At 32.2% G+C, this 23,844-nt stretch overlaps 3 protein-coding genes across 4 annotated transcripts; 1 reads left to right on the top strand and 2 right to left on the bottom strand.

Moving 5' to 3' along the window:
* Positions 1-16: 16 nt before the first annotated feature.
* Positions 17-7,517, bottom strand: LOC148312049 (kelch-like protein 15). Of its 2 annotated transcripts, XM_088277836.1 has the most exons (4): positions 7,112-7,505; positions 2,116-3,457; positions 480-784; positions 17-195 (listed from the first exon to the last, which is right to left on the bottom strand). In XM_088277836.1, the coding sequence occupies exons 1-3, from the start codon at positions 7,283-7,285 to the stop codon at positions 498-500; spliced, it is 1,803 nt and encodes a 600-aa protein (XP_088133962.1). In that variant the 5' UTR covers positions 7,286-7,505; the 3' UTR covers positions 17-195; positions 480-497. The 2 variants fall into 2 exon arrangements, with proteins under 2 accessions (XP_088133962.1, XP_088133961.1); XM_088277835.1 differs by having other exon boundaries at positions 17-784; positions 7,112-7,517.
* Positions 7,518-8,174: 657 nt separating this feature from the next.
* LOC148312048 (ribosomal RNA processing protein 36 homolog) lies at positions 8,175-11,969 on the top strand. The gene is made up of 4 exons (XM_088277842.1): positions 8,175-8,364; positions 8,492-8,730; positions 10,470-10,750; positions 11,799-11,969. The coding sequence occupies exons 1-4, from the start codon at positions 8,326-8,328 to the stop codon at positions 11,927-11,929; spliced, it is 690 nt and encodes a 229-aa protein (XP_088133968.1). The 5' UTR covers positions 8,175-8,325; the 3' UTR covers positions 11,930-11,969.
* On the bottom strand, positions 11,961-23,844 carry LOC148312047 (uncharacterized). The gene is made up of 7 exons (XM_088277840.1): positions 23,660-23,844; positions 16,915-16,938; positions 15,798-16,006; positions 14,616-14,727; positions 13,655-13,810; positions 12,920-13,089; positions 11,961-12,838 (listed from the first exon to the last, which is right to left on the bottom strand). The coding sequence occupies exons 1-7, from the start codon at positions 23,709-23,711 to the stop codon at positions 12,626-12,628; spliced, it is 936 nt and encodes a 311-aa protein (XP_088133966.1). The 5' UTR covers positions 23,712-23,844; the 3' UTR covers positions 11,961-12,625.

Raw genomic sequence — 23,844 nt, 5'->3', positions numbered from 1 at the left:
TGGACTTGTACATACATTTTGTTTTTAATTTTTATGTACAAAGAAAGCGATTATATATACTTTTCATTAACAAAATGAATTACAACACTCCCAAATGGTGTTTGTTCTGTTAATTTAAGAAATGAAAATGAAAATTGTCAGTAGCGCAATGGTCAGCACGCTCGGCAACTGTACAGGAGGTCCCGGGTTCGATTCCTAGAGGGGGGTAAAAAAAAATATAAGTGATTTTTTCACTCTCATATTTATTCAATATTACCTTGGACTGGTACCTGAAGCGGAGTGCTGATCACCTTTCCTTCATGTGTTAACGATCAAGTTAACATTGTGTTTATATGACGCAGTGCCCTATGCACCATTGGGGACCTCCAGAACGGTAGCCGAGCATGCTGACCATTACATTACGGAGGCGGACAAATGGGCAAGGAAAATTTTCTAAGTCAAACTAAATTTTTTTTATTTTTAAATAGTGTTATTATCACCGAATGCTGTAATCCATATTAAGCGGACACACTCCCATCCGTACATGGCGGTTTCTCCGGAATACTGCTTTGCCGAAGGGCCATCTCGTGCAGGCAAGTCTTGCCAAATTGGCTGATGGACTCATCCTCGATGTCCAGGCTGGGGATGACCAGGCAAGTGGACGTGTTGTAAGAGTAGGCGGAGTCTGCATCCTTCTCGAAGAGAATTTCCGTGTTGGGTGTCTCGTCATCCAGATCGCATCTCTCGATGCGGTACGTCTGCTTTTCAAAGTGTTCCGGTTCGGTCAACAGGTACACAAACTTACCTGAAATTTTTTGTAAATCTTTATAAAAACCAATGCACTTTAGTATGTTTAACCTTCCCCTCCCGGTGATATGTATTTAAAACAACTCGACTTTAAATATGAGAAAGATATAATAGATACGGGCTCAGAATTGTTGTATTCCTCCGTAATATAATAACATAAAAAAATATTTATTAAATATTACCCTGGACTGGTACCTGAAGCGGAGGGCTGATCACCTTTCCTTCATGTGTAAACGATCAAGATAATACTGCGTTTATATGAAGCAGTGCCCTATGCACTATTGGGGTGTGGATAAGGGTTTTATATATTATAATATAAAGTTATTCATTTGCAGCGATGGAAATAATTTGTGAAAAAATTGGGGAAAAAATCACCGAAAAGGTTTCTCACTGTGTGCGTGCGTGTCATGATTTGCGTATATGCGGATGTCATAGCGTGTTTAGTTGCGCCAGTAGCTTACAGATCATTTTACGCAGCGGTCGTGTCGCTACGCTAGCTATTGCGGCTACTTGCGATGTATTTTTTTTCTCATTCAGATACTTACCAGAGCTAACATTATAAAAATTTTACATTTCAACTTCAGCTATTGTCGATAAAAGCAACATTTAGGAAAATCCCCATTTTTCCCGTTTTTATATCACATTTTCATATGGTGTACAAAATACATATCACCGTTGCACATGGAATTTTTTTAGCACCGTAAGGGAAAGGTTAAAAGACGCATTTCATAGTCCCTAACATTAAATCATATGAAGACAGTCTGTGACTAAATTTCATAAATTGAATATAATCACAATCCTCCAAATTATGTGATTTATTTTTAAATGGTTTTACTACACTATGAATACCAGCAGACGTAGAAAAAAATAAAGTTAGAAAAAATCTCAAAAATTTTCATGAAAGGGAAACATTTGCACACTTATTATGTACAAAAATAATTCAATTAATAATATTTTTGTAGGCTGTAAGCAGCCCGTTATTAAAAATAGGAATCTAGACGTGGTAGAGCTTGAATATAAAAACTCTCGACCACAGAATTGCATCTTCAAAATGTGAAATTTCCTATCAACTGATTGTTTAAGTAAATTAATTATCTTCAAATTAGTTTGTTATTGAATAATTATCGGAATAAAAAATTGGCAGCAAAAAAAATACATTATCCTGGATGTGCAACCTCTGCCCTCTCAAAAGGGGTTCCGTCTGGCAAAACTTACGAAACAACGCCATGTATTTTTACAAATTAGCTGACTTTGGCACCTTCTCAAAATGACAAATCTGCCTGCTACAACTAGTAAAACTAAAAGGAAATTTTTTACTGTTACACTTACCTATCAGGCACATGGATGTTATATTATATTCAGACTTCTTGCTCAAATGCTCGTTGGATCTCATGTGTTCAATCTCGCTGTCCGTTGTCCAATAACTGAGAGTGTTTTTCCAATTCTGCGTAAAGAACAAATTATTCTTGAAGGAGACGATCGTGTTGTGTCTCATGGATATCTGGAAGAGGTGCACCCAGTTGTTGTTTCGAAATACGTACAACATTTCGGCGGAGACATAGAGTTCGTCATTGTGGAAGGTGGCTACCGGGGTCTGGCAGCATTCGGGAAGGTCGGGCAGAGGTTCCCAAGTGTCCCTAGTCAAGTCGTACTTCAGCACCGAGGATAGGGACACCCTGAAAGAGTTTACTCCGCCGATGAGATATAAGCTGTCTCCGTGAATGATAGCCTCAGCGTGACGCCGAGCCGGCACAGGGAGCGCGTTTAAAATTTTCCACTTTTCTTCCAAAATATTATACATCAGAATATCAGTATTCCAAATATTCTTTCCCATGCTTGTTTCGCCGCACAAAACGATAATGTTGAAACCTTTCCACACGACGATATTGTGACCCCACCAACTTTTATTAGATATTTCTAGCCAGTTTTTGAGATCGTTAATTTTTGTGTCAAATTTCTTCAAATAGTTATCGTTCCGTTTTCTTATAACGCATGGCTGTTCTATGCTCTGTCTTTCTTTGACCGATAAAAGTAATCCGCAAAGTATTTCGTAAGTACGTTGGTTGCTCAAGTTTATAAAATTAGTTTTGAATTTGTTGGACGTGATAGTTTCCGGAAGAAAATCTTTTCTTCTAAGTTGCACTAAAAGATCGATAATGAACCGGATTTCTTCATCGGATTCCAGCAAACTGCTTTTACTAATATTTTCCAAGGACTCGATATCTAAACTGTTATAATTAAGGCAGCTGAGAATAAGTAAAATATGATTAGTCTCAATGTTTTTATTCTGTAACCATTCACAGCCGGCTTGGAATACATGATATTCATTTGTAACATTTAAGTAGAGGTGAGATAAGTACCAATGGAGGGTTGCGATATTGTCTATGCAGTGTATATTTTCTCTAATTTCATTGAAATTATAAAGACCGAAGCATCTAGCCTTGCATTCTAAATCGGTAAAGTGAAACATTTTTGCTATTTGCATAATTTTGGACCAATTTTCAAGATCGATCTTCTTGATCAATATTGCTAGAATTGTATCAACAAGATCTTGGAGTTGGAAGAACATGGCGGCTTCTATGTATTCCGTCACATTGTTCAAATCATCCACTTCGATGAGTTTCTCGTGCAGATAGTCTAGTATAAAGGTCATTGCTTTTGCCGATATTATCTGCAAATATAAAAAACATAAAATTGATACTTCTTTATTACCCAATAAAGTAAATTTTGAGGACCTATTGTATCTTCTAAGGCATTGTATCTTCTAAGGGGGCACCACGTCTCAGTGAGTGGTGGAGATGTCTAGGGAGTAGTAGAGACCTCAGGAGACAAAAGAGAGGGTTGAAAAGTGGGCAGTATTTATTTATTCTTTTCCCCTCTCTATGAGGGGACAATTTGGCAATTTTCTTCCCCCCGTTGATGATAAATTTTGGCAAGCGGGCGCTGTACCAAAAAAGGTTGAGAACCTGTGTCCTAAGGTAGGACTAATTGAACAATTAACTAAAATTTCAGAACAATCAACTCAATTTTTCAGAACCGTTTCAACCTTGGACATGTGCGATGCATTTAGGGGTCAAAAGTATTGTCATTAAAATTATTACAATCAATCTAAGTGACATTGAACAAAACAAAAATATTTCATTAGGCATTTTTCCCACTGATAACTGGTGTGGTATTCTTCAAACCCTTATCCGCACCCCAATGGTGCATAGGGCACTGCATCATATAAACGCAGTGTTATCTTGATCGTTAACACATGAAGGAAAGGTGATCAGCCCTCCGCTTCAGGTACCAGTCCAGGGTAATATTGAATAAATGTAAGAGTGAAAAATTCACTTATATTTATTTGACCCCCCTGGGAATCTAACCTGGGACCTCCAGCACGCTGACCATTACACTACGGAGGCGGAGTGGTATAATAAATGCAAACATTTTTTGGAACTTTAACATATGCACCATTGTTCTATCAACATATTGTTTGCGGGAAACGCGTATTTTACGTACTGTTGGTTAAAAGCGGGAGACGCTTATAAGCGTACATAACTACATAAAACATTAACTAGCTAATGACATGTCATAAGCCCTGTAAATACCCAGACTTCCATATTCATCTATTCTGAGCTGAAGCCTGTTTTAATCCATTTAGAATGGGTGACATCAATTGGTTGGCTTTTAACGTTGAGCTGTATGAACTTTCAAGCTTTAATAAAATTATATACATGGACTCTGTCAAAAGAAAGAGTAAAAAATAATTATGGATACTGGTGTAGTTGTTAGGGCAACAATTTTAAAAAATCTTAGATAATTAACATTTCCGGGAGTACAAAAATTGATGTCCGACTTTCTCTGGGGAGTAGGTTCTTTTTACATGAAAATATTTTTTTTTTCATTAAATCGATGTATTATGAAGATAGAAATTATGTTGAATCATTTTTTTTAAAACACCTCTTCGAAATATTTTTCAATTATGACAAAATTACACACAAATATCCACAGATGTCATTGCTATACAAGTTACATCATACTAACTGACTTCGAAGTTCATTAACGTCGATACTCCTTTAAGGAAAATTCGCACCGACGTCCATTTACGTCCATACTCTCGGAAAGGTTAAATAAATCTATTTATTTGAAGAGGTATGGCATGCTCAAACGACATTAAAATTTGCATACCAATTACACAAAACAACATGATTTGGTGTTGCCATTGTAAAAATTAGTCGTAGTTCCAATCTTTTCTAATTTTTTTTATTTTTTTATTTACATTTTAGGTACCTATTTTTATCTGAAAATGTTTTAATCACAAAAATGAATGGACAAAACAAGATTGGTATCATTCATTAAAAGGTCAAATGTCAGAAGACTATAAAGAACATAAAGCAATAAAACTTGTATTTAAATGTAAATAACAGAAAAAGTCCTTGGAATTTTAAATTCTTAGTATAAATGTACTGAGGGATTTTCCGTAAACATATTTTTATAATTAATAGTTTTGCAACCTGTCATGCATTTTTTGTTGTAAATTTTGATGGTTGAAGAATTATCTTTGTGTAATAAGTCCGTCAATGTGTAAATTATAGATACCTCAACAGAGACCTGAGAAGGCAATACGGAAGTCTGGGTTTTTAAATATGGTATTGGCTGGTGTGAGTGATCACTCTATACATTCACCATTATCCCTTTGATTGAACATCCATTACTTTGTTAATTTTGAACATCTACATATATATTCCATGTGAAAAAGAACGTTTTACATATAAATTTAAAATGCATTCTGTTGAAATTTATTTGATAGACCCGAAACATTAATTTAAGTATGAGAAATTGTGTTAACTAAGCGATTTTTACTTTTGTTCATATTAATACAGAATTATTAATTTCAAATTCATTGCGTAATTTAGTATTTAAAAAATATATATCATTTTAATAAATCGCTGAGCATAAATTTTATAAATTTGATCAGAAATATACTGTGCAATTTTAATAATTAAATTTTAAAATAATATTCTTTTCGCCATTTCAAATTACCAAGAATTTCAATTAGCTCACAAATTTTTCCTTAAAATGAGTCACAAAGAGAGCAATAAAAATGCAACCTTCACAAAAAATAATAAAATAATTATTTACGATACTGTAAGCATACTGCAAAAAGTGACCATGTAATTTAGAAAAAAGATGATCTGAATGTTTAAAAACTCAGTGAATTTTTTGAAAATGTTTTTCAAATTCCATTATGATCACGCTGAAATATTCTCTCATTTTAGAATTTTTTATGAACTTAAAACAACAGAAATAATAAAGTATTTAGTTACAGCAAATGGTTTCAAAAAATATTTGACTTGGTCAGTTTTCGCAGTTTAGGAGAATTGTAAAATACCTCAAGAGTGGCACACTAGCGTAACGGTCCCCATATTTTAAAAAAGAAGCAAAAATAACCCGGAAAACCTTAGAGGGATCTCTCTTCTGAACTCTGTCTGAAAAAGATTTTTCGCAGTGTACGGATGATGTTTAAAATGTGTGTTTAAGATAAAGTGCGTTACATCCCTTATTGCGAACGTGAACAAGACCAGAGCCCTGATTAAACAGATCAACAGATCTATTAATAGAGAAAGAAGAAGAGTTTTCGCAGTGTGGGTATGTTTAAAAATATATCTCTATAAGATAAAGTGTGTTACATCACCATATGGCGAATGTGGACAAGATATAGGGGATGCAAACCATACATTCTCGCAGTTTCCGCTCACAACAGAGAAGAACTTTCTAATCTAAAAAGCTTAACACGGGCAGGAATCCAACTCCCCACCCAAGTATCCACTTTTCATTCTGAATCTAATTCTAGAATTGCACTTATAATTTCTAAAACGATAAAGCTAAACGCACTTAAACTATGAAATTTTGTACGAATTGTTATGTTAATTTTCTATTATTATTTTTTTTGTAAATAAAAATAATACTTGACACTGGCAAAAACATCTTTTTGCTGGGTATTCACAATTTTTTTTTAAATATGTTAATAAAGTAAACAGTTTTCTTTATAAACAAAACATGATGAGGAATCGTTTAATTATTGCAACAATTTTTCATAATTTCAAATAACGAAATAAAAGTAAGTAGACAAAATATCAATTGGTTGTGACGCCAGCCTAATTTTAAAAATATGTGTATTTTGAGTTTTTCTGTAGCTGTCTGAAATTATGCAGTGCCAGTGAAAAATCTACCTTTCATGGAGATAGACAGACTTTTATTATTAGATGAGTACGAACGAGCTTTAATTATTTTGTTTACAATATGAAACTGAAATGGCGATGAAGTAAGCTTTATTTACCTCTATAACAACTTTTTCTTGAGTGTCCTCCGCGAATTTTCCACTGAACATTGCTTCGAAATACGCACATCTTTGACGAAGAATTTCCTTTTGAAGAAAAAATGATTTATTTTCCACTTTCAATACGACATCGAACGATGGAGAATATATCTGGCTATTTTCGCCTTCTGACATTTTCAAGAATAATGATATTTCACTATAATCGAGTATTTAACGAATGTTTGTAGGCTATGAATCTAATTTTGTTTTTTCCGCACACTAATCAGAATTGTTTACAACAAGCACCGGCACACACAATCCTCGGTTAGTAGACAATTTGAAATGTTTGCAATGTTGTCCGCTGTTTACATTTACGTTAATTTCATAATTTGTGACGTTTTGACAAGTCAAAGACAAAGAAAACAAATATGCGCATGGCACAAATTCCTATTTTTATTAGTAGCAACATTATTTGTATGTTTTTTTTTTAGAGGTTTACTAATTCAAATTTCTCGCAATAAATTGATGGTGTGCCATGTTGCGACATCTTGTTGAAACCACAGCTCTATCACATCAATGTCATTCAACTGAGATGAGAAGAAGTCGGTAATCATGGTTCTATAACGCTCTTCATTGATTAAATAAAAATATTGCAACTACCTGCCTCTTAATTTTTATCTTCTTTTTTTTATCTTAAAAGCTGCAAGATCAAGGGAGTTGAGGTTAGAATAGAGATCCATTAGCTAACAATTGCGGCTTAAACTATGCAAACTTTTTTTTTTCAGAAATTAGAGCATTTTTTATTGTATGTCGCCCTTCCGTCGATGGTTTACGACGAGTAAAAAATTTAATATGTTTGATTCCAAGTTCATCAACGATTTTAATTGTCGAAATTAATATAACTAGTGTGCCTTTATTATTTATCTTGATCAAAGTGATCTATAAACAAGATTAATAATAAATTATAGCTGGCAGTCAACATCCCAAAAGCGACAGGCGATCCTGAGGATCTATAAAAAGAAGAAGAAGAAGAATATAATGAACCCCTAAAGTACGACAAATGTGATCGCTCGCCACGCTCGACGAACGTTTTGCATGAACGCTACACGCCACTTGATCGTCCTGTCAGCTGTCATAATAGTGCGTAAGTAACACGAGTAACACGTTGTTTGCGAAATAACGCTCGTTATTTCGTTGTATGATTGAAATAAATGTATTAAAAATAGACTCCTCAAATGGCTGCGAACATTTCTGATAGCGAGGATACAGAAAGAGTAAGTAAATATTCATGTCTTGTCTCAATATCTCATTATAACCTAAAAAGAGATCAATTTTTGAAGTTCCTAAAAAAAACAATATTTCTCGTAATTGAATAAACAAAACAAAAAATTATGATTTCAGATTCAAATAAGAGAAGAATTGTCTTCTATGAGCTTTGAAGACCTTCAGAAACTCAAGGAAAAGTTAGGATCAAAAGTTTACAATGAGGCGGTATTTGGCGTTGTTCCGAAGAAAAGAACCAATAAAAATGCAGTTTTCAAACGAGAAAATAAAAATAGACCAAGAGAAACGAGCTCTAAAAAGCCTGTTCCTCTTATTGACACTAAAACCGTTGAACAAAAAGAAATCAGGGATCCAAGGTAAGGAAAGAATATCTGTTTTTGACTTAAAAATACATATTTTAGGATAAAAAGTTTCCGAATCAATATACTGCAGGTGTAAAATGCACTCATTTCAAATGAAAAAAGTACAGTACTTTCACCCTGGTAGTAAAGTAACTAATTTTGTCAAAAAGAAATAAAAAGAACTTATTGTTCTGTCACTTGCAAAGAGGTTTCAGATCGAAATCATTTTTTTGAGATATCAAATTTTACAGTTTAAAATATTGCATTAACTCCACATATTAACCAATGTACCTTGTGTCAACATTTTTTAAAATATCGCTCACTCCTTTCAAGAATGTCATAAATCAAAAAACTTGATTTTTCAGGAGCATGTTTTTAAAGTTTAAAAATATAATACAATGTTTTAAAAATAAAATATCAAGCCACTTATTGACCTTTTTACTCTACAACAGATCTTTTTAGGTAAACCTGTAGGTTTTTTCTCTATTTGAAAATATTTAGTATATTTAAATAACACCTTTTCTTCAAAATGCAAAAACAACCCTTTCTGCCCTGTAGTGGGTAAATATTAAGTTAAAAATATGCCGCTTTTGCTGGGATATAGTACATTTTCTGGGCACTTCGAAAATATGCATAACTGAAAATTGACGATTTTTGATTTATGACGCTCTTGAAAGGAGTGAGCGATATATGTACAGACCAATTGAAAATAAATATTTGTTGAATTCAATTTGCAATTGGCGGGAATGAAACCCACGGCGCCAGTTGCAGTCGCGTTTCTACCCAACTACGCCACGGCGCCTGCCCTAATTGTTTGATTGTTTTCTTTTATAAGTCTAGTTTTTTATAAGTTCCATAATCATGTCATAGACTTTGAGTCAGAATTCTATGGTTTAATCTCACTATATCTTTGATTGTGTTTTGATAAAAATCCTGGACCATTAATTTTCTCTCTCTGGTACTGCCCAAACGGTGGAGGAAAAACTGGCTGTAGTCACTTTGCTTCGCTGCCAGGAACATTGATCATGATTTCCTTTTTAAGGCTATTTGATCTTCTGGCTACATGCCAAAAGAATCATTGGATAAGATAACAGATAGCGGAGAATATCTCCTTGATGCCAAGCTTTTCTAGTAAGGAAAAAAATTGCAGCCTTTAGTACATCAAAAATAATATTAAAATTGTTTGTGAAATATCATGTTATCCTGATTATCACTCATAATATTTTGAGTATGTCCAAATGTTTGTATAAACAAATACTGGATTTATCTATGCCCGAAGAATTCTTATGACATTATATTTAACATTTTTAATTCATCTTTTACTTCGTAAATACCACTATTTCTTAAAATCTATATTGTGACACATTTTTCAATGCATTTCGTATCATTTTTAAATACCGTATATGAAGCTAAGTCTAAATTTTAGAGTTGAAGATACAGTGTTTGAAAATGATGCAGAATGCATCAAAACACTTGTCGCAATAGATTTCAAGAAATGGTAGTATTTACGAAGTAAAACTTAAATAAAAATTGGATAGATATTATCACAAAGTGTCGGCCATTTCAATTAATGAAATTATATTTTTGATTTTTCACGGAGACAAAGCAATTATGAGATGAAAGTGTATTTTCTAATCTATATCCTTTCCATCAATTGGAATACTCCACTTACTCATCTGAAGAGGGAGATACCGTACAACAATTTTATAAATTTCACACTATTTTTTTCATTCCTTTTTCCTCTTACTTTGCAGATTTGATTCTCTTTGCGGAACTTATAACCCTAAGGCCTTCAAGAGGAGTTATAACTTCTTGTCTGACATCAAACAAAACGAGTTGAAAGTGCTTACTAAAGAATTGGCTGACACTGATGACCCGGAACGACAAGAGCAGATAAAATATTTGATACAGCGACTTGAAAACCAAAGTAGAGAAGAAAAACGAAACAAAGAAAAGATTCAGAAAAAGAATGAGGAATATCAGGAAAAAATAAAGATGATGAAGGAAGGAAATAATCCTGGATATGTTAAAAAATGTAAGTTAAGACCTATCCCTTATCCCAATATATCCTAGATGAATCTGATTACTAACCAGTTACCACGTATCGCTCATTTGGTGCAACAATTACGTAATTACACTTTTTTTTAAAACATGTTAAATATGTCAAAATGTGCGGAAATACTATTTACATCGGGAAAAACATAGACAGAATTGATTTTGTGGTGAAATGCTTCATGATGGTGCGAGTGTCATTGTAGAATTGAGTAAAATGGCGCCATTTCTGTTGCTACAACGTCTGAATGGCATCTCCTGTTATATTTCTAAAAGTGTAATTATGCTATTGTTGCACCAAATCAGCAATATGTGTACGGCAGTGATTAAGTAAGTGGTCAGGACTTTTTGCTACCGCCATAATGTGTGATACTCTATTTTCACAATATATAAACTGTAATTTCTTTCACTTCAATTCAGTCTAGCGCTTAAAACTAAGCATTTGATATCTCGCGTTTATGATAGATAATACTGTATCAATTGCTTCAGTTCCTTATTTACCATTGCGACAAAATAATATTCTTTTATAACTTTTTTAAATCTGTAAATCAGCATTTAGAGAAGAGAGTATGTATCCACTTTGTTCACGAATGAGCATCTATGTAACTGAAACTTGTGTAACTGAGAAATTATGCTTGCTACAACTACAAAACTGGGCACCGAAATGTATACATATCTGAATGTTCTCTTTTATAATTGAAATGTAACTTTGTTTTAAAATCACTATAATAGTGATTTTAAAACAAAGTTACATTTTAATTATAAAATGGAAAATCACAAAGTTAGTGCTTCAAATATAAATTATATTAATGTTCTCTGTTGGAGCCAATTGGAACAGATTGGAAAAAAATGCACACTTTGGGTGTGTGAACATATCCACTAAAACTAATAGCCGATTGCTTTTTAATTATTGAATACATAGTTTAATATATACATACATATTTTACTTAATTTATTTTTATCTTGTAATATTTGTTACACTCAATTTTTAATAACTAGGTGGCTAATATGTATTTTATTTATTTTTACAGCTGACAAGAAAATCTTTAGTCTTGTGGAGCAGTATGAGGACTTGAAAAAGTCAGGAAAATTGGAAAAACACATTACCAAACACAGAAAGAAGAATGCTCAGAAAGTTAGAAAAAATATGAGTGTGATGTAAAAATAATTCATTTCAATAAAAAGACAAAAACTAACTTAAACTTTATTTTTATTTTTGGTGAATCTATTGTTTCTGTTAAGCATAGTGAAGTTATATAAAACTAGTTTGCCTTACCACAGAGATTTTATGAACGGATTTTATGTACCAGTTTTTATATACACCCAGGCTTAATTTTACTTTCTAATTTAGCACATCTTATAGTTACTGCTTAGCGTGGTCTACCACTGTTTGTATTCATTGTTTTTTAATCATTCTGAAAAAAGTGTGAGAACACAACTCATTTACTGTGAATGGTACAGTGAGAAAAATACTTATGTATTGCGAAATCGTAGATAAATGACAATTATTTTGACTACTGCAATTTCACTTTCTAAGATTTTTATTCTTGTAAGTAAAGATGTTTTTATTCAATTAAATGTAACAGTGGCAAATTAACAATAATAATTTGTTGACTTTATCCTCCATAGTTTTAACAGCACTTCCATCAAACGTCCAATTTATTTTACGTTTATGAAAGACTATATCGTCTTAGTGAGTTCATTTTTGTAAAATAAACTATTTTGTGAGTTTTATTTAGGTTATTTTAATTTTTTTTATGGTAATTTTTATAGATAATTGCCTTTTACAGTTCTGAATTTTAGTTTGCATGAACCGTTTTGTGCATACTTGGTGAGAGGTTAATATTCTTCTATAGTTTTAGCCAAAGATCTTCTTGGCTCCATCGATCACCTTGCCGGTGTAGCGGGAAGAGTTCAGTAAGAACTTGTTGACGACTGACATGGGCTGTAGGCTGTCGCTATCCTCACACTTGATTTTCCACGGAGATTCAATATAATACATGTGCAGAGATATCACTTCATATGTGTCACGCCAATCCTGGAGGCAGTGAGGTGCTGATGGGATTGTCGTCTGAAAATAACAGTTCTTGGTGAAACCCGCTAATATCGACACGCATGCTCGTGATATTTAATAGTATTAAATAAAAATTACCTCTATAGCTCTTGATGGTGGATGTTCAAACCAAAGTCTTCCATGTTCCTCGGTTTTTCCGATGATTTGCCATCCTACTCCAATGACACGACCTTCCTTTACCAACGGAAAATATGGGAAGAGATTGTGACAATCCAATTCTTCAGTCATGTTGTAATAATAGTGAGTTCCTTGAAAAGAAAGTAAAATTATAATTAATGAATTATAAGTAAAGCTAATAAATTAATTGATTTCAGTGCTGTCTTAACACATTGTTTGTGGGAAACGCATAAAAGTTTTTTTACATACTGTTGGTAGAGAGCGGGAGACGCTTTTAAGCGATTGATAAGCTTACTTTGGTAGAGCGCAAGAGACACCAAAAAACATTGTACGGATTGGAATTGGGTTTGTGGTTACTTGTGCTTAGTATATGACCCTAATTAGTATACTAATTAAGGTCGGGAGTGATTAAAAATCCGCCTGACTGTTCAGATATGTTAATTACGCAAATAATTCAATTTTTATAGAAGATTACCATTACGTAACGAAGTAGACAATGGTATGCGCGCATGTAAGGAGAATGGAACCATCCAGACTCCCCCACATCGCACTGTACGGCCAACCCCATGGTAGACGACTCCCGGGCAGACCGGAGAGATGGATCGATAGCTGGGAATCGACATCGCAAGAGGCTAATACCTCTTGAAAACAGGCCACAAGGCCTACACCAATAAGAAGAGAATATTTTATATTTACCCATGTTTGGGATGCAATTCTGTTTCTTGAAAAGAGTATGAGATGTCAGTTCACTTTCTGAACCAGGAATCATCATCAGACTGCTTCCACTCTGAACCGAAATGCGCTCAACGGTCTCATCAATTGGTCCTCTTCGACCTCCTGCATTGAGTGTTTCTGTAAATAGAAAAATAGTTATCCTAGCATAAAATATTTATCTCGTTGTTTACATATTATGGTTTTAATTTTTTAAATAATGTTTCACACTGTAATACAATGGTTCTGAACATTTTTAAAGTCAGGGAGCAATTTTAAGGAGATAAAACTTCATAAGGAAAATTTGCAGTACACTAAAACTAAAGATTAAAAAAACATACAATAATAACATTTATTAGAAATAAAACTGATTATTTTATTACAGACAAATTTAAAATTACATTAATAAAAAAAATACTTAAAAACAAATACTCCAATGAAACTTTTTGTGGCAACAAACTTTTTGATAGAGTTACTCTCATTTTTTCATCCAAATTGCTGAGCCTTACGCGTTTCTTTGTTTTAATATTGTTAATGTCGAGGAACCTAACTCACACAAATTTGAGGTTGAACATTGTTATAAATTTTCAGTGCCCTTCTGGAAAGAACTGGGTATTCGTCTTGAACAAAAAACCAAAATTCATTAAGAGTTATTTAGTATTAGTATGATCTGTTGATAGAGTAATTAATTATTCTTCTTGATATTTGCAACTCAAATCGTACAGTAAATGAGGCAACATTAAATTTCGGTTTTCATATTTTCGCGGAGCAATTTGGTATTCATATTTTTGCAACAAGCTCGTGGAGCACCGATTAAGAACCACTGGTTTGACACCTCATAAAAAATGATAAATTATGTTTTGTTAAAGCTGTCTTTAAGCAAAACTAATAAAGGTATCACAATAATTAGTTTGATCAACGAAAATATAAAAAAACAAGTTATTACCTTGGGAAACAACATAATGGCTAGTGGTCCAATAATCTTCACCTAAAATGGTTTTCATTGTCATCTTTGTTGACACGTCGTATGGTAGTCCATTTAGATCGTTAACAGGAATCTGTAGAAACATATTTTTAAATTGTTTTAATATTCTTAAACCATAACCTTGAATTTGGATTACACATTCAAATATGCATTGAATCTGAAATATTACTATTGCCACTCTTTTTCTTTCTGCTTTACTCTTGTCATAACTCATTTCTAGATCATATTTCCTATACCGTAGAACGAGGCTACTTGAACTTCGATGTGTTACTTGAGCCCAGTACAAAAAAAATATTTAGATGTAGATATTGATTGAAGTATCGTGACAATAAGTGTCACCTGTCAGGGAAACAATGAATCATGTCGATACATTCATTATTGTAGACCAAATACAGATTCAAACCTTTTTTTTGTACTGGGCTCAAGTAACACACCAAAGTTCGAGTATCCCCGTTTTACGGTACCTACTTTCTTTCTACTGCCATGTCACTATGAAATTTATAATTATTTTGTATTTGTCTTTTATTTTTTGTACCATCTTTATAAGATGGTTCACTGATTCTAAAATATTAAAAAGATGGAGCCTTGAACACTATTGGTAAGCATTTATTATTTTATAGTAATAGGCCTTCGTCTTCAAGGAACAAGTGCCCTGTACACCAATAAAAGTAATAAGTTTGTCAATACCTAATCTAAAAAAAAACTTTGTTTTCATCCAACAAAAATGGTAGGCATGAAATAAACATTCTAGAATTTTGCGAACATGGACTGCTTTCAGTTGGAAGTGATAGATGATATTTTATTATTGTTGTTATATGCATTTATATACAACATTGACACATTGCATAATAGCATTTCTCATATTATTTTAACCAGGGCTTTTTTTCCATGTAATGCGGTGGGATGGCATTGCAGCACCTTTTTTGAAGATATATTTTTTTTAATTTTCAAAATCAAATAGACGAAACAATATTTACGCTTATGTAATTAAAATATATTTATAATTCATCAAAATGATAAAATATGGTATTGTAATGAACTAACTTTTTTTAGTGAATAGCTTGACATGAAGTGAGTTCCGGGACCTCTTTTGTTTTAAAAAAAACCCTGGCCAATAAGATTGTCTAAAAAATATATATTTACAGCAATCTGTATTCCAGCGATGTATCCCATCTTGTCGTACAGGGGGCATACTCTGACATCATTCTGCAGACAACGCATGGACACCGCCATTCCGTGCTCCATCGGACGAGGAACATCATGGAACCCAGCGGCTTCAGCATCCTTCACATTACGAGGAATGTCGAAGAAGTTTTCTTGGTCCTTGAGCGCATTGGACCAGGCATGTTTCACTGGAAAATAGTACAGATATTATTATTTGATCCTAGCCCTTATATACTTTTAAAAGACATAAATGTGTCGCCTACTTTCAAAATCTGCCAGATCCAATTTTATAAGATTTTAAAATAAATACTCTATTGGAATGCTAATTGTGGGTTTTATTGCTTCTTGAAATCCCAGCTATTTAAATATTTATATACTTGAAATCCCTGCTGAAAAATACTTAAAAACAGCATTGTATTTCAAATTTCGCTATATTTGTGGAACTTGCCTTCTGACCCATATCGGCCAATCAGAGAGCGGGGATAGGTCAAAAATTAAAATTACGTCATTATCGTTAATGTGTCTCGTATATTTTTTTTAATAACTGAAAATTTTTCTAAAAAAATGGTAAAATTCTCTATTTCATAATATTTTATTTAAAGATAGACATATCTTTTAAACATAAATGTTGCCGGAGAATTTAGCATTTTTGTTGGATATGTAGGGAAGATGGTAGGGAAGGCAACGAAGGAGAGAATGGTATGAGGAGACTGGAACCATGAAGACTCCCCTACATTGCACTGTACGGCCAACCCCAAGGTGGACGACTCCCAAAAAGATGGATGGACATCGCAGGAGGCTAATCCCTCTTAAAAACAGGCCACAAGGCCTACACCAAGCAGAAGAAAGGAGTTAAAGTTACTTATTTATTTTTTTACAAAAATGTTAATAAAATTAGTATATAACCACTCACCGGTGAGTGGTTATATACTAATTTTATTAACATTTTTGTAAAAAAATAAATAAGTAAAAATGACTAACCACAAAGTAAATGCTTTAAATATTAATAATATTGAGAATAGTTAAAGTTACGCTGATTGCATACAACAAGGCGCAGTCTACCATTACATCAAAACCTGTATTCTAACTTTCTTACCTCTGAATCCATCCAGTCGAATACCTGCAACAAAAAAATAAAATACATTTAATTATGCCACAAAATAAACAGATAATGTTATTTATATAATAAATTAACAACAACAAAAAAAAAATTTTAAGGGACACTTGATTTGCTTACCAATATTCTTAGCCAACTCTTCCAATATATTTTAAAATATATGTATATTTTAAAAACTTAATCGATATAATATATATATATATATGTGTTGGTTTAGAGTTTCATAATATTATTATGTTTTAAAATTAACATAATCATTAAGTTCAATAGGTCAAGTCAATATTTCTACTGATTCCTGCTATCTGTGTATATTTTACATAAATAATTTTATAATGTTGGCATTTATATATGACAGAGATATTTTAGGTACGTGTTTATAATTATTTCTATGATAATACTTATATAGGGTTAACAGGGTGGCCATTGACACTCCATCTGTTTTTTTTTCTAACCTAGAGATGCTTTAAAAGTATTCTCAATCTTTTCAGATGAAGAGGATACAATATATTCAAAATTAATTATCTTAAACGATTTAGTTATACGATATTCCATAATGAAAAAAATTAGTTATTCAAAAATGGATTAAAAATATCACATAACTTATCCAGGTATTGGAATCGCAGTAAAATTATTTACATTTTGGAATGTAACAATTGAACGGAATTTAAACATTTTGTTGTATAAGACTAGACTTCTTTAAATACCACGTTTTCAAGATTGATGACTTAAATAAATTAGCAAAAAAATATAATTATTGATCCCAAAAACAGTGTGTTATATATACTAACTCAACAACCAAAAATATTTTGACAAAATCATTGTTACAACAACACAAAAATGTCATATTTAAAATGCTTTCTGATTTCGGATTAAATTTACATGAGAATTTAGTGATCCCAATAACTAGGAGAGGAGGCAATAACTCACTAGTTTACCCTTTATGTTTTTCCATGTGTTAGGTATATCATAAATCACTATTAAAAAACCCAGCTAAACAAGATGGATGATTTATCTGTTATTTCGCTTAAAATATCGCATAAAAACAAGAAACTTACGAAAGAAGATATTAAAAATACCCACCAATCTCATTACATTTATTGATTAACGTTTTATTATTATGGATAAGTACATTAAACTCGGGTTACGAACGTTTCTGGATAATTACAAAAATCGAACATGACATGAACAGTTCATTTGTTTTTACTTTGTTGTTACCAAAAATAAAAATCTGTTCACCGGTCATAAATATTTAAAATTTGTTATTTTCTGATTGCCCGAATCAAGGTAAAAATAAAGCTACATTGCTAATGTTACGTTTGTCGATCCCAGTGAATGCGAAATAAAAAAACGCTTTCATCATTGAAAATAAAACTGAATTTTCATGGCCAGACGCAGTCGTGGGTAGCAAACCGCAGAGAAGAAGCCTTCAAATTTACTGAGACAACAAAATTGATTTTTGAAGTGGAAAAATAATTGACAACATTAATACAAAAAGTGTTTTTTGACGCGAGACAATATTTTAGTGATTTAAAGCTCTTATTTTCATAGGATAAAAACAGGGGTATTGTTGACACCGACCCCCTTGGTTTCAAACTTTGAAAATAAGATATGGTTGAAAACGGACTGAAGATTGTTCTCAACTATTTTTAAAACATATATAATATGCCATATACATTAAGCCATTTCAAATCAATAAAAGATTTCTTGAATACTCACGATATTTTTTTCTATGCATATTTTCTTCCCCTATAAGTTGTCCGCCTCCGTAGTGTAATGGTGAGCATGCTCAGCTACCGTTCTGGAGGTCCCGGGTTCGATTCCCAGGGGGGTTTAATAAATATAAGTGATTTTTTCACTCTAATATTTATTCAATATTACACTATACTGGTACCTGAAGTGGAGGGCTGATCACCTTTCCTTCATGTGTAAACGATCGAGATAACACTGCGTTTATATGAAGCAGTGCCCTATGCACCATTGGGGTGCGGTAAGGGTTTTATTATTATTTATTATTATTATAAGTTATGAATGGATGTATAACTTTAAAATGGATAGAAATAGGACATAGAGTTTGTAGTGGAAAAGCGATAATTTTTGAAAATATTTTCCTGTGAATTAAATCGATTTTAAACATTATGTACTAAAAAAAAACAACATCCGTTACAGCTCTGGATTCACGTAACGAACGCGTGTGATTCTACATGTACAAGATGGCATCTCTAAATTGACAAGCAAACAATGGTGTAATTGAAATAACAAGGCAGCTCCACGTTTCTAGCATTAACGATAATGGCTCTTCAAAACATCCGTGGATGTTCTTCGATTTTTTTAAAATATATCATCCTTCCTCTGTTTAGCTAGATTGTTTTTTTTATTTGATTTTATTCATATTGTTTACATTGTGTAAACAATGTAATCAATATGAAAATACAAAACAAATTAAACAATTTTCATTATTTATCGATCGATATTTAAGTGCGCAGGTCAAAACAATTTTACAATTTATATATATATATATATATATATATATATATATATATATATATATATATATATATATATATATATATATATATATATATATATATATATATATATATATATATATATATATATATATATATATATATATATATATATATAAAACCCCTATCCGCACCCAAATGGCGCATAGGGCACTGTCATATAAACGCAGTGTTATCTTGATCGTTTATACATGAAGGAAAGGTGATCAGCCTTCCGCTTCAGGTACCAGTCCATGGTAATTTTGAATAAATATTACAGTTGCGGAACCTCCAGAACGGTAGCCGAGCGTGCTGACTATTACACTACGGAGGCGGACAAAATACATGTATATATATATATATATATATATATATATATATATATATATATATATATATATATATATATATATATATATATATATATATATATATATATTCTATAAACATAACAAGTATATTTATTTAGTTATTTAAGGCCCAGTAATCAATAGCCCGCAACTAAATATTCTTTAAACCCAGGTAACGTTTAACGTAATTGATTTTTTTTCTTCGTAAAGCACCGTATTTGTCTTGAAAAACTAAGTTTTTCTTCAAAATAAATATGTATATGGTTTTGAAAAGAAAAGAGTTACACTGAAACGTATGGAGTTAAAAAATTACAAAATATATTTTTCAATATATATTCTTTAGAGATATCTAATTCTAATTTGTATATGTATCTTTTCAATTGGGCGCAATTACACGTCCGGCCTCTCGTGCAGCCGATCGCCCTCTGAATCATCCAGTAAGCGAGTTCCGAAGTATTTTTTATGTCATGTAATCATGAACCGAGACGAATCTTAAGTTAGATTATATTTTTATGTAGGTACTCAAATTGTATGAATTAAAATTAAATTATTTCGGTCTATGATACCGTATTCGCTCATGTTACGAATTATTATTCAATTATTAACCACGTATAATAGTTTCAGAGCTGAAATTATTATTATTTTCGGTTAATTACCAGAGCATTCTGTTCTGCCGGATGTAAGGCTATTTTAATTTTATTTTGTACGATATTTTCAAATTGAATAAAACGATGCCTTATCACAATCAATCTCATTGTTCACACAGCGTACGGAGTAATGCATTAGGTATTAAGTAATGAAATAAAAACACGAAAAAAGAAAATGTAGATATTTCACTTGATAAAAAAAGTACCGAATCAAAAATCAACGGCAGTGTCAGGCTTGTCTTAATATTTATTTACGAACCAAACGACCATAGGCATAAACATTTTGTCTTTTCTTGAATGTTTTTCGCAGATACTTTGTGGCACATTTTATAAACTTTATAAAATTAAACAACTTTGTTTTAACCACTTTTTTATTATTAGTATACCTTAACCTACCGGTTTCGACAAGAACCTTGCCATCATCAGGGTTTATTAAATTCTAAAACATTAAAATACTCATAGTTAATTACATTCCCTTACCAAAAAAAATAAGTTTTGGGGAAGGGAGAAGTTTATGAACATTTTGTTTTCTTTGTAATCGATTAGATCTTTTGAACTTTATAAATAGTTTTATTGGAGGGTTTTTTCTCATTTGGATGCGTTTTTAAAAAACGTATTTCTAAGGCTACAAGATGTAACGCTTAAAGCACGTGTACTTATATTTAAAACGGTATTCTTGATTTAAGAAAATATTTTATAACATGCTGTTTTGAATATAAACAGGATATTCAGGTTTAATTCTTTATCCATCTGGAACCTTTATCGAACGGAATTTTTATGCCAATACCCAGGCCTTTTTTTCTTGTAACGCGGTGGAACGGCGTTCCGGCACCTTTTTTCACAAATATTTTTTTTTTTAATCATCAAATATATCGTAGTCATACAGGAGAAAGTGAATAAGTGCATTGTTTTACAATAACGTGATCATTGACTATTTGATATCTTACTAGCTTAATATTGCCCTGAAAATATCTCAAAGGATTTTAAACTTGGAAGTATAATATATTGACTTATGAAAAATGACTAACTGCATTGGTGTTTATCTTCTTCCCAAGCAAAAGTGACTTAAATGGCCCTCCTGAACATTTTACGTTTTGGTAGTTGGTCACTTTCTCCCGTACGACAACGATATATATTTTTTAATCATCAAAATGAATAATCATCAAGACGCAACAATTTTGTGTTTACGTAATTACAATCGTTATTTATTTAATTCGTCAAAATAATATAATATGGTACCTATTGTAAAGAATATTCAAATGATATTTGAATATAATTTTTAGTAAAAAGCTTGACGGAAGTGGGTAAAAGTGTGTTAAAAAAATCCTACCAATACCTACGTATATTTTTTATTCTAGTACGTTTGTTACCTCACCTCAACCACTCAATGGCACCTTTTTGTATATTATATCTTGTATTATATTTTTTTATATATTGATTTGGTGCCTACTTACCTAGCCAATGTTTACACATGGCTCACTCCTTTCAAGAACGTCATAAATCAAAAATTGTCAATTTTCAATTGGACATGTTTTCAGAATGCCCAGAAAATGTACTATATCCCAGCAAATGCGGTATATTTTAAACTTAATAATTACCCGCTACAGGGCAGAAAGTGTTAATTTTTGCATTTTGAAGAAAAGGGATGCTTTAATTAATTTTTAAATGTATTAAATATTTTTCAAATGTAGAAAAAACCTTCAGGTTTTACCTAGAAAGATCTGTTGCACAGTAAAAAGTTCAATAAGTGGCTTGATATTTATTTTTATTGCATTGTATTATATTTTTAAACTTCAAAAACATTCTCCTGAAAAATCAAGTTTTTTGATTTATGACGTTCTTGAAAGGAGTGAGCGACATGTAATGGATCTTTGTCAGACGGGAGGAATATCTAATTTAACATACTCAACCAAAAAAAGATTGTATTAGTTTTTTTTGTGTTTATAACAGCCGATATAATTAATATTTTGATTCATTATTTTCTTTTGGAAAATTCGCCTTCGAAAAAACGTTATTTTCGTAAGTTGGCAATGAATGACGTCATAGAAACGATGGAATTATTTTAATGTTGGTGTCATTGCTAAATTTTTAGCGGTTCTATTTGTTGATGTATTGTGATTTTTCATATTAATTTATTGGCACATCGTGATCCATTCTCAAATACATAAAATTATACTAAGTTCACACGTGTCTCTAAAACGATTAGGTAAAGTTATGACACGCCACTGAAAAAATATATTTTGTCACTTTAAAAACCATTGTTTAAAAAAATATAAATACAAATAATATTATTGAACGCAAGAGATAAATATATACAATATTTACAATAAAAATGATGCATCCAAAACCGATTTCTTAATATTGACACGAGAAAAGTGGCCAATAACTGTCAGCGCTCGGTAATTAAACGTTTACCCTACTTGCAAACACGACATTTTGAAATATCCATCAACTGACGAGAGAAAGTTGTTTGCATTTTCGAATGGATAAATATCACGATGTGTGATTATTGGCTTATAAATTAAGATGAAAAATCACAAGACTATCGGTAGCATTCTTATTGAAATCTGTAGGGAACGAAGGGAGATATTATTGAATAAAACGAAAAACGTGCGTTCGCATACGTCATCGAATTTCCGTCATCGAACGTTTTAGGACGTCATATGGTTTATTGTCTATGGTTTATAGAGCTGTAATAGTAGTAGTATGGATTGTTTGTTTACCACTACAATACCGTTTGTTATACAAATTTGATGGGAGGGGCGGTGGGAGGGTGGACCAAAGACATCAACAAATAGAGTCGCCAATAATTATGCAATGACACCAACATTAAAATAACTCCATCGTTTCTGTGACGTCAATTATTGCCAACTTACGAAAATAACGTTTTTTCAAAAGAAAATGATGAATGAAAATATTAATTATATCGGCTGTTATAAACACAAAACAAGTCTTATACAATCCTTTATATGTTGAGTTTGTTATATTAGATATTCCTCCCGTCTGACAAAGATCCATTACATGTGTAAACATTGGTTAGTTAAGTAGGCACCTAATCCATAGAATATTTCCCTGCATTGGTACCCAATGCGGAAGGCTAATCACCTTTCCTTGGTATATTTAATGATCAAGATAACACTGCTTCTATACGATGCAGTGCCCTATACACCATTGAGCGCGGACAAGGGTTCGAAGAATATTATTAATGTTTATTTGTCCTTACCGTTTGCGGCGCAGGCCAGCGCTAAGACTACAACACTGGCGAAAATATTCATGGTGGATGTATTTTTTTAAGAAACACTATAAAATAATAGATTAAGCATACAAATTAAATAAACCAGAAGATTTTTAAGACACACCACTAGACTGCGTGACCGTTGGTCACTGGAGCGCGATCAAACTACGAAT

This window comes from Brachycentrus maculatus, unplaced genomic scaffold, assembly GCF_059751285.1.
Source record: "Brachycentrus maculatus isolate JH-2025_06_01 unplaced genomic scaffold, ASM5975128v1 h1tg000050l, whole genome shotgun sequence".
Lineage (NCBI taxonomy): Eukaryota > Metazoa > Arthropoda > Insecta > Trichoptera > Brachycentridae > Brachycentrus > Brachycentrus maculatus.
Note: the sequence above shows the minus strand (reverse complement) of the source record. Positions and strands in the feature narration are given on the sequence as shown.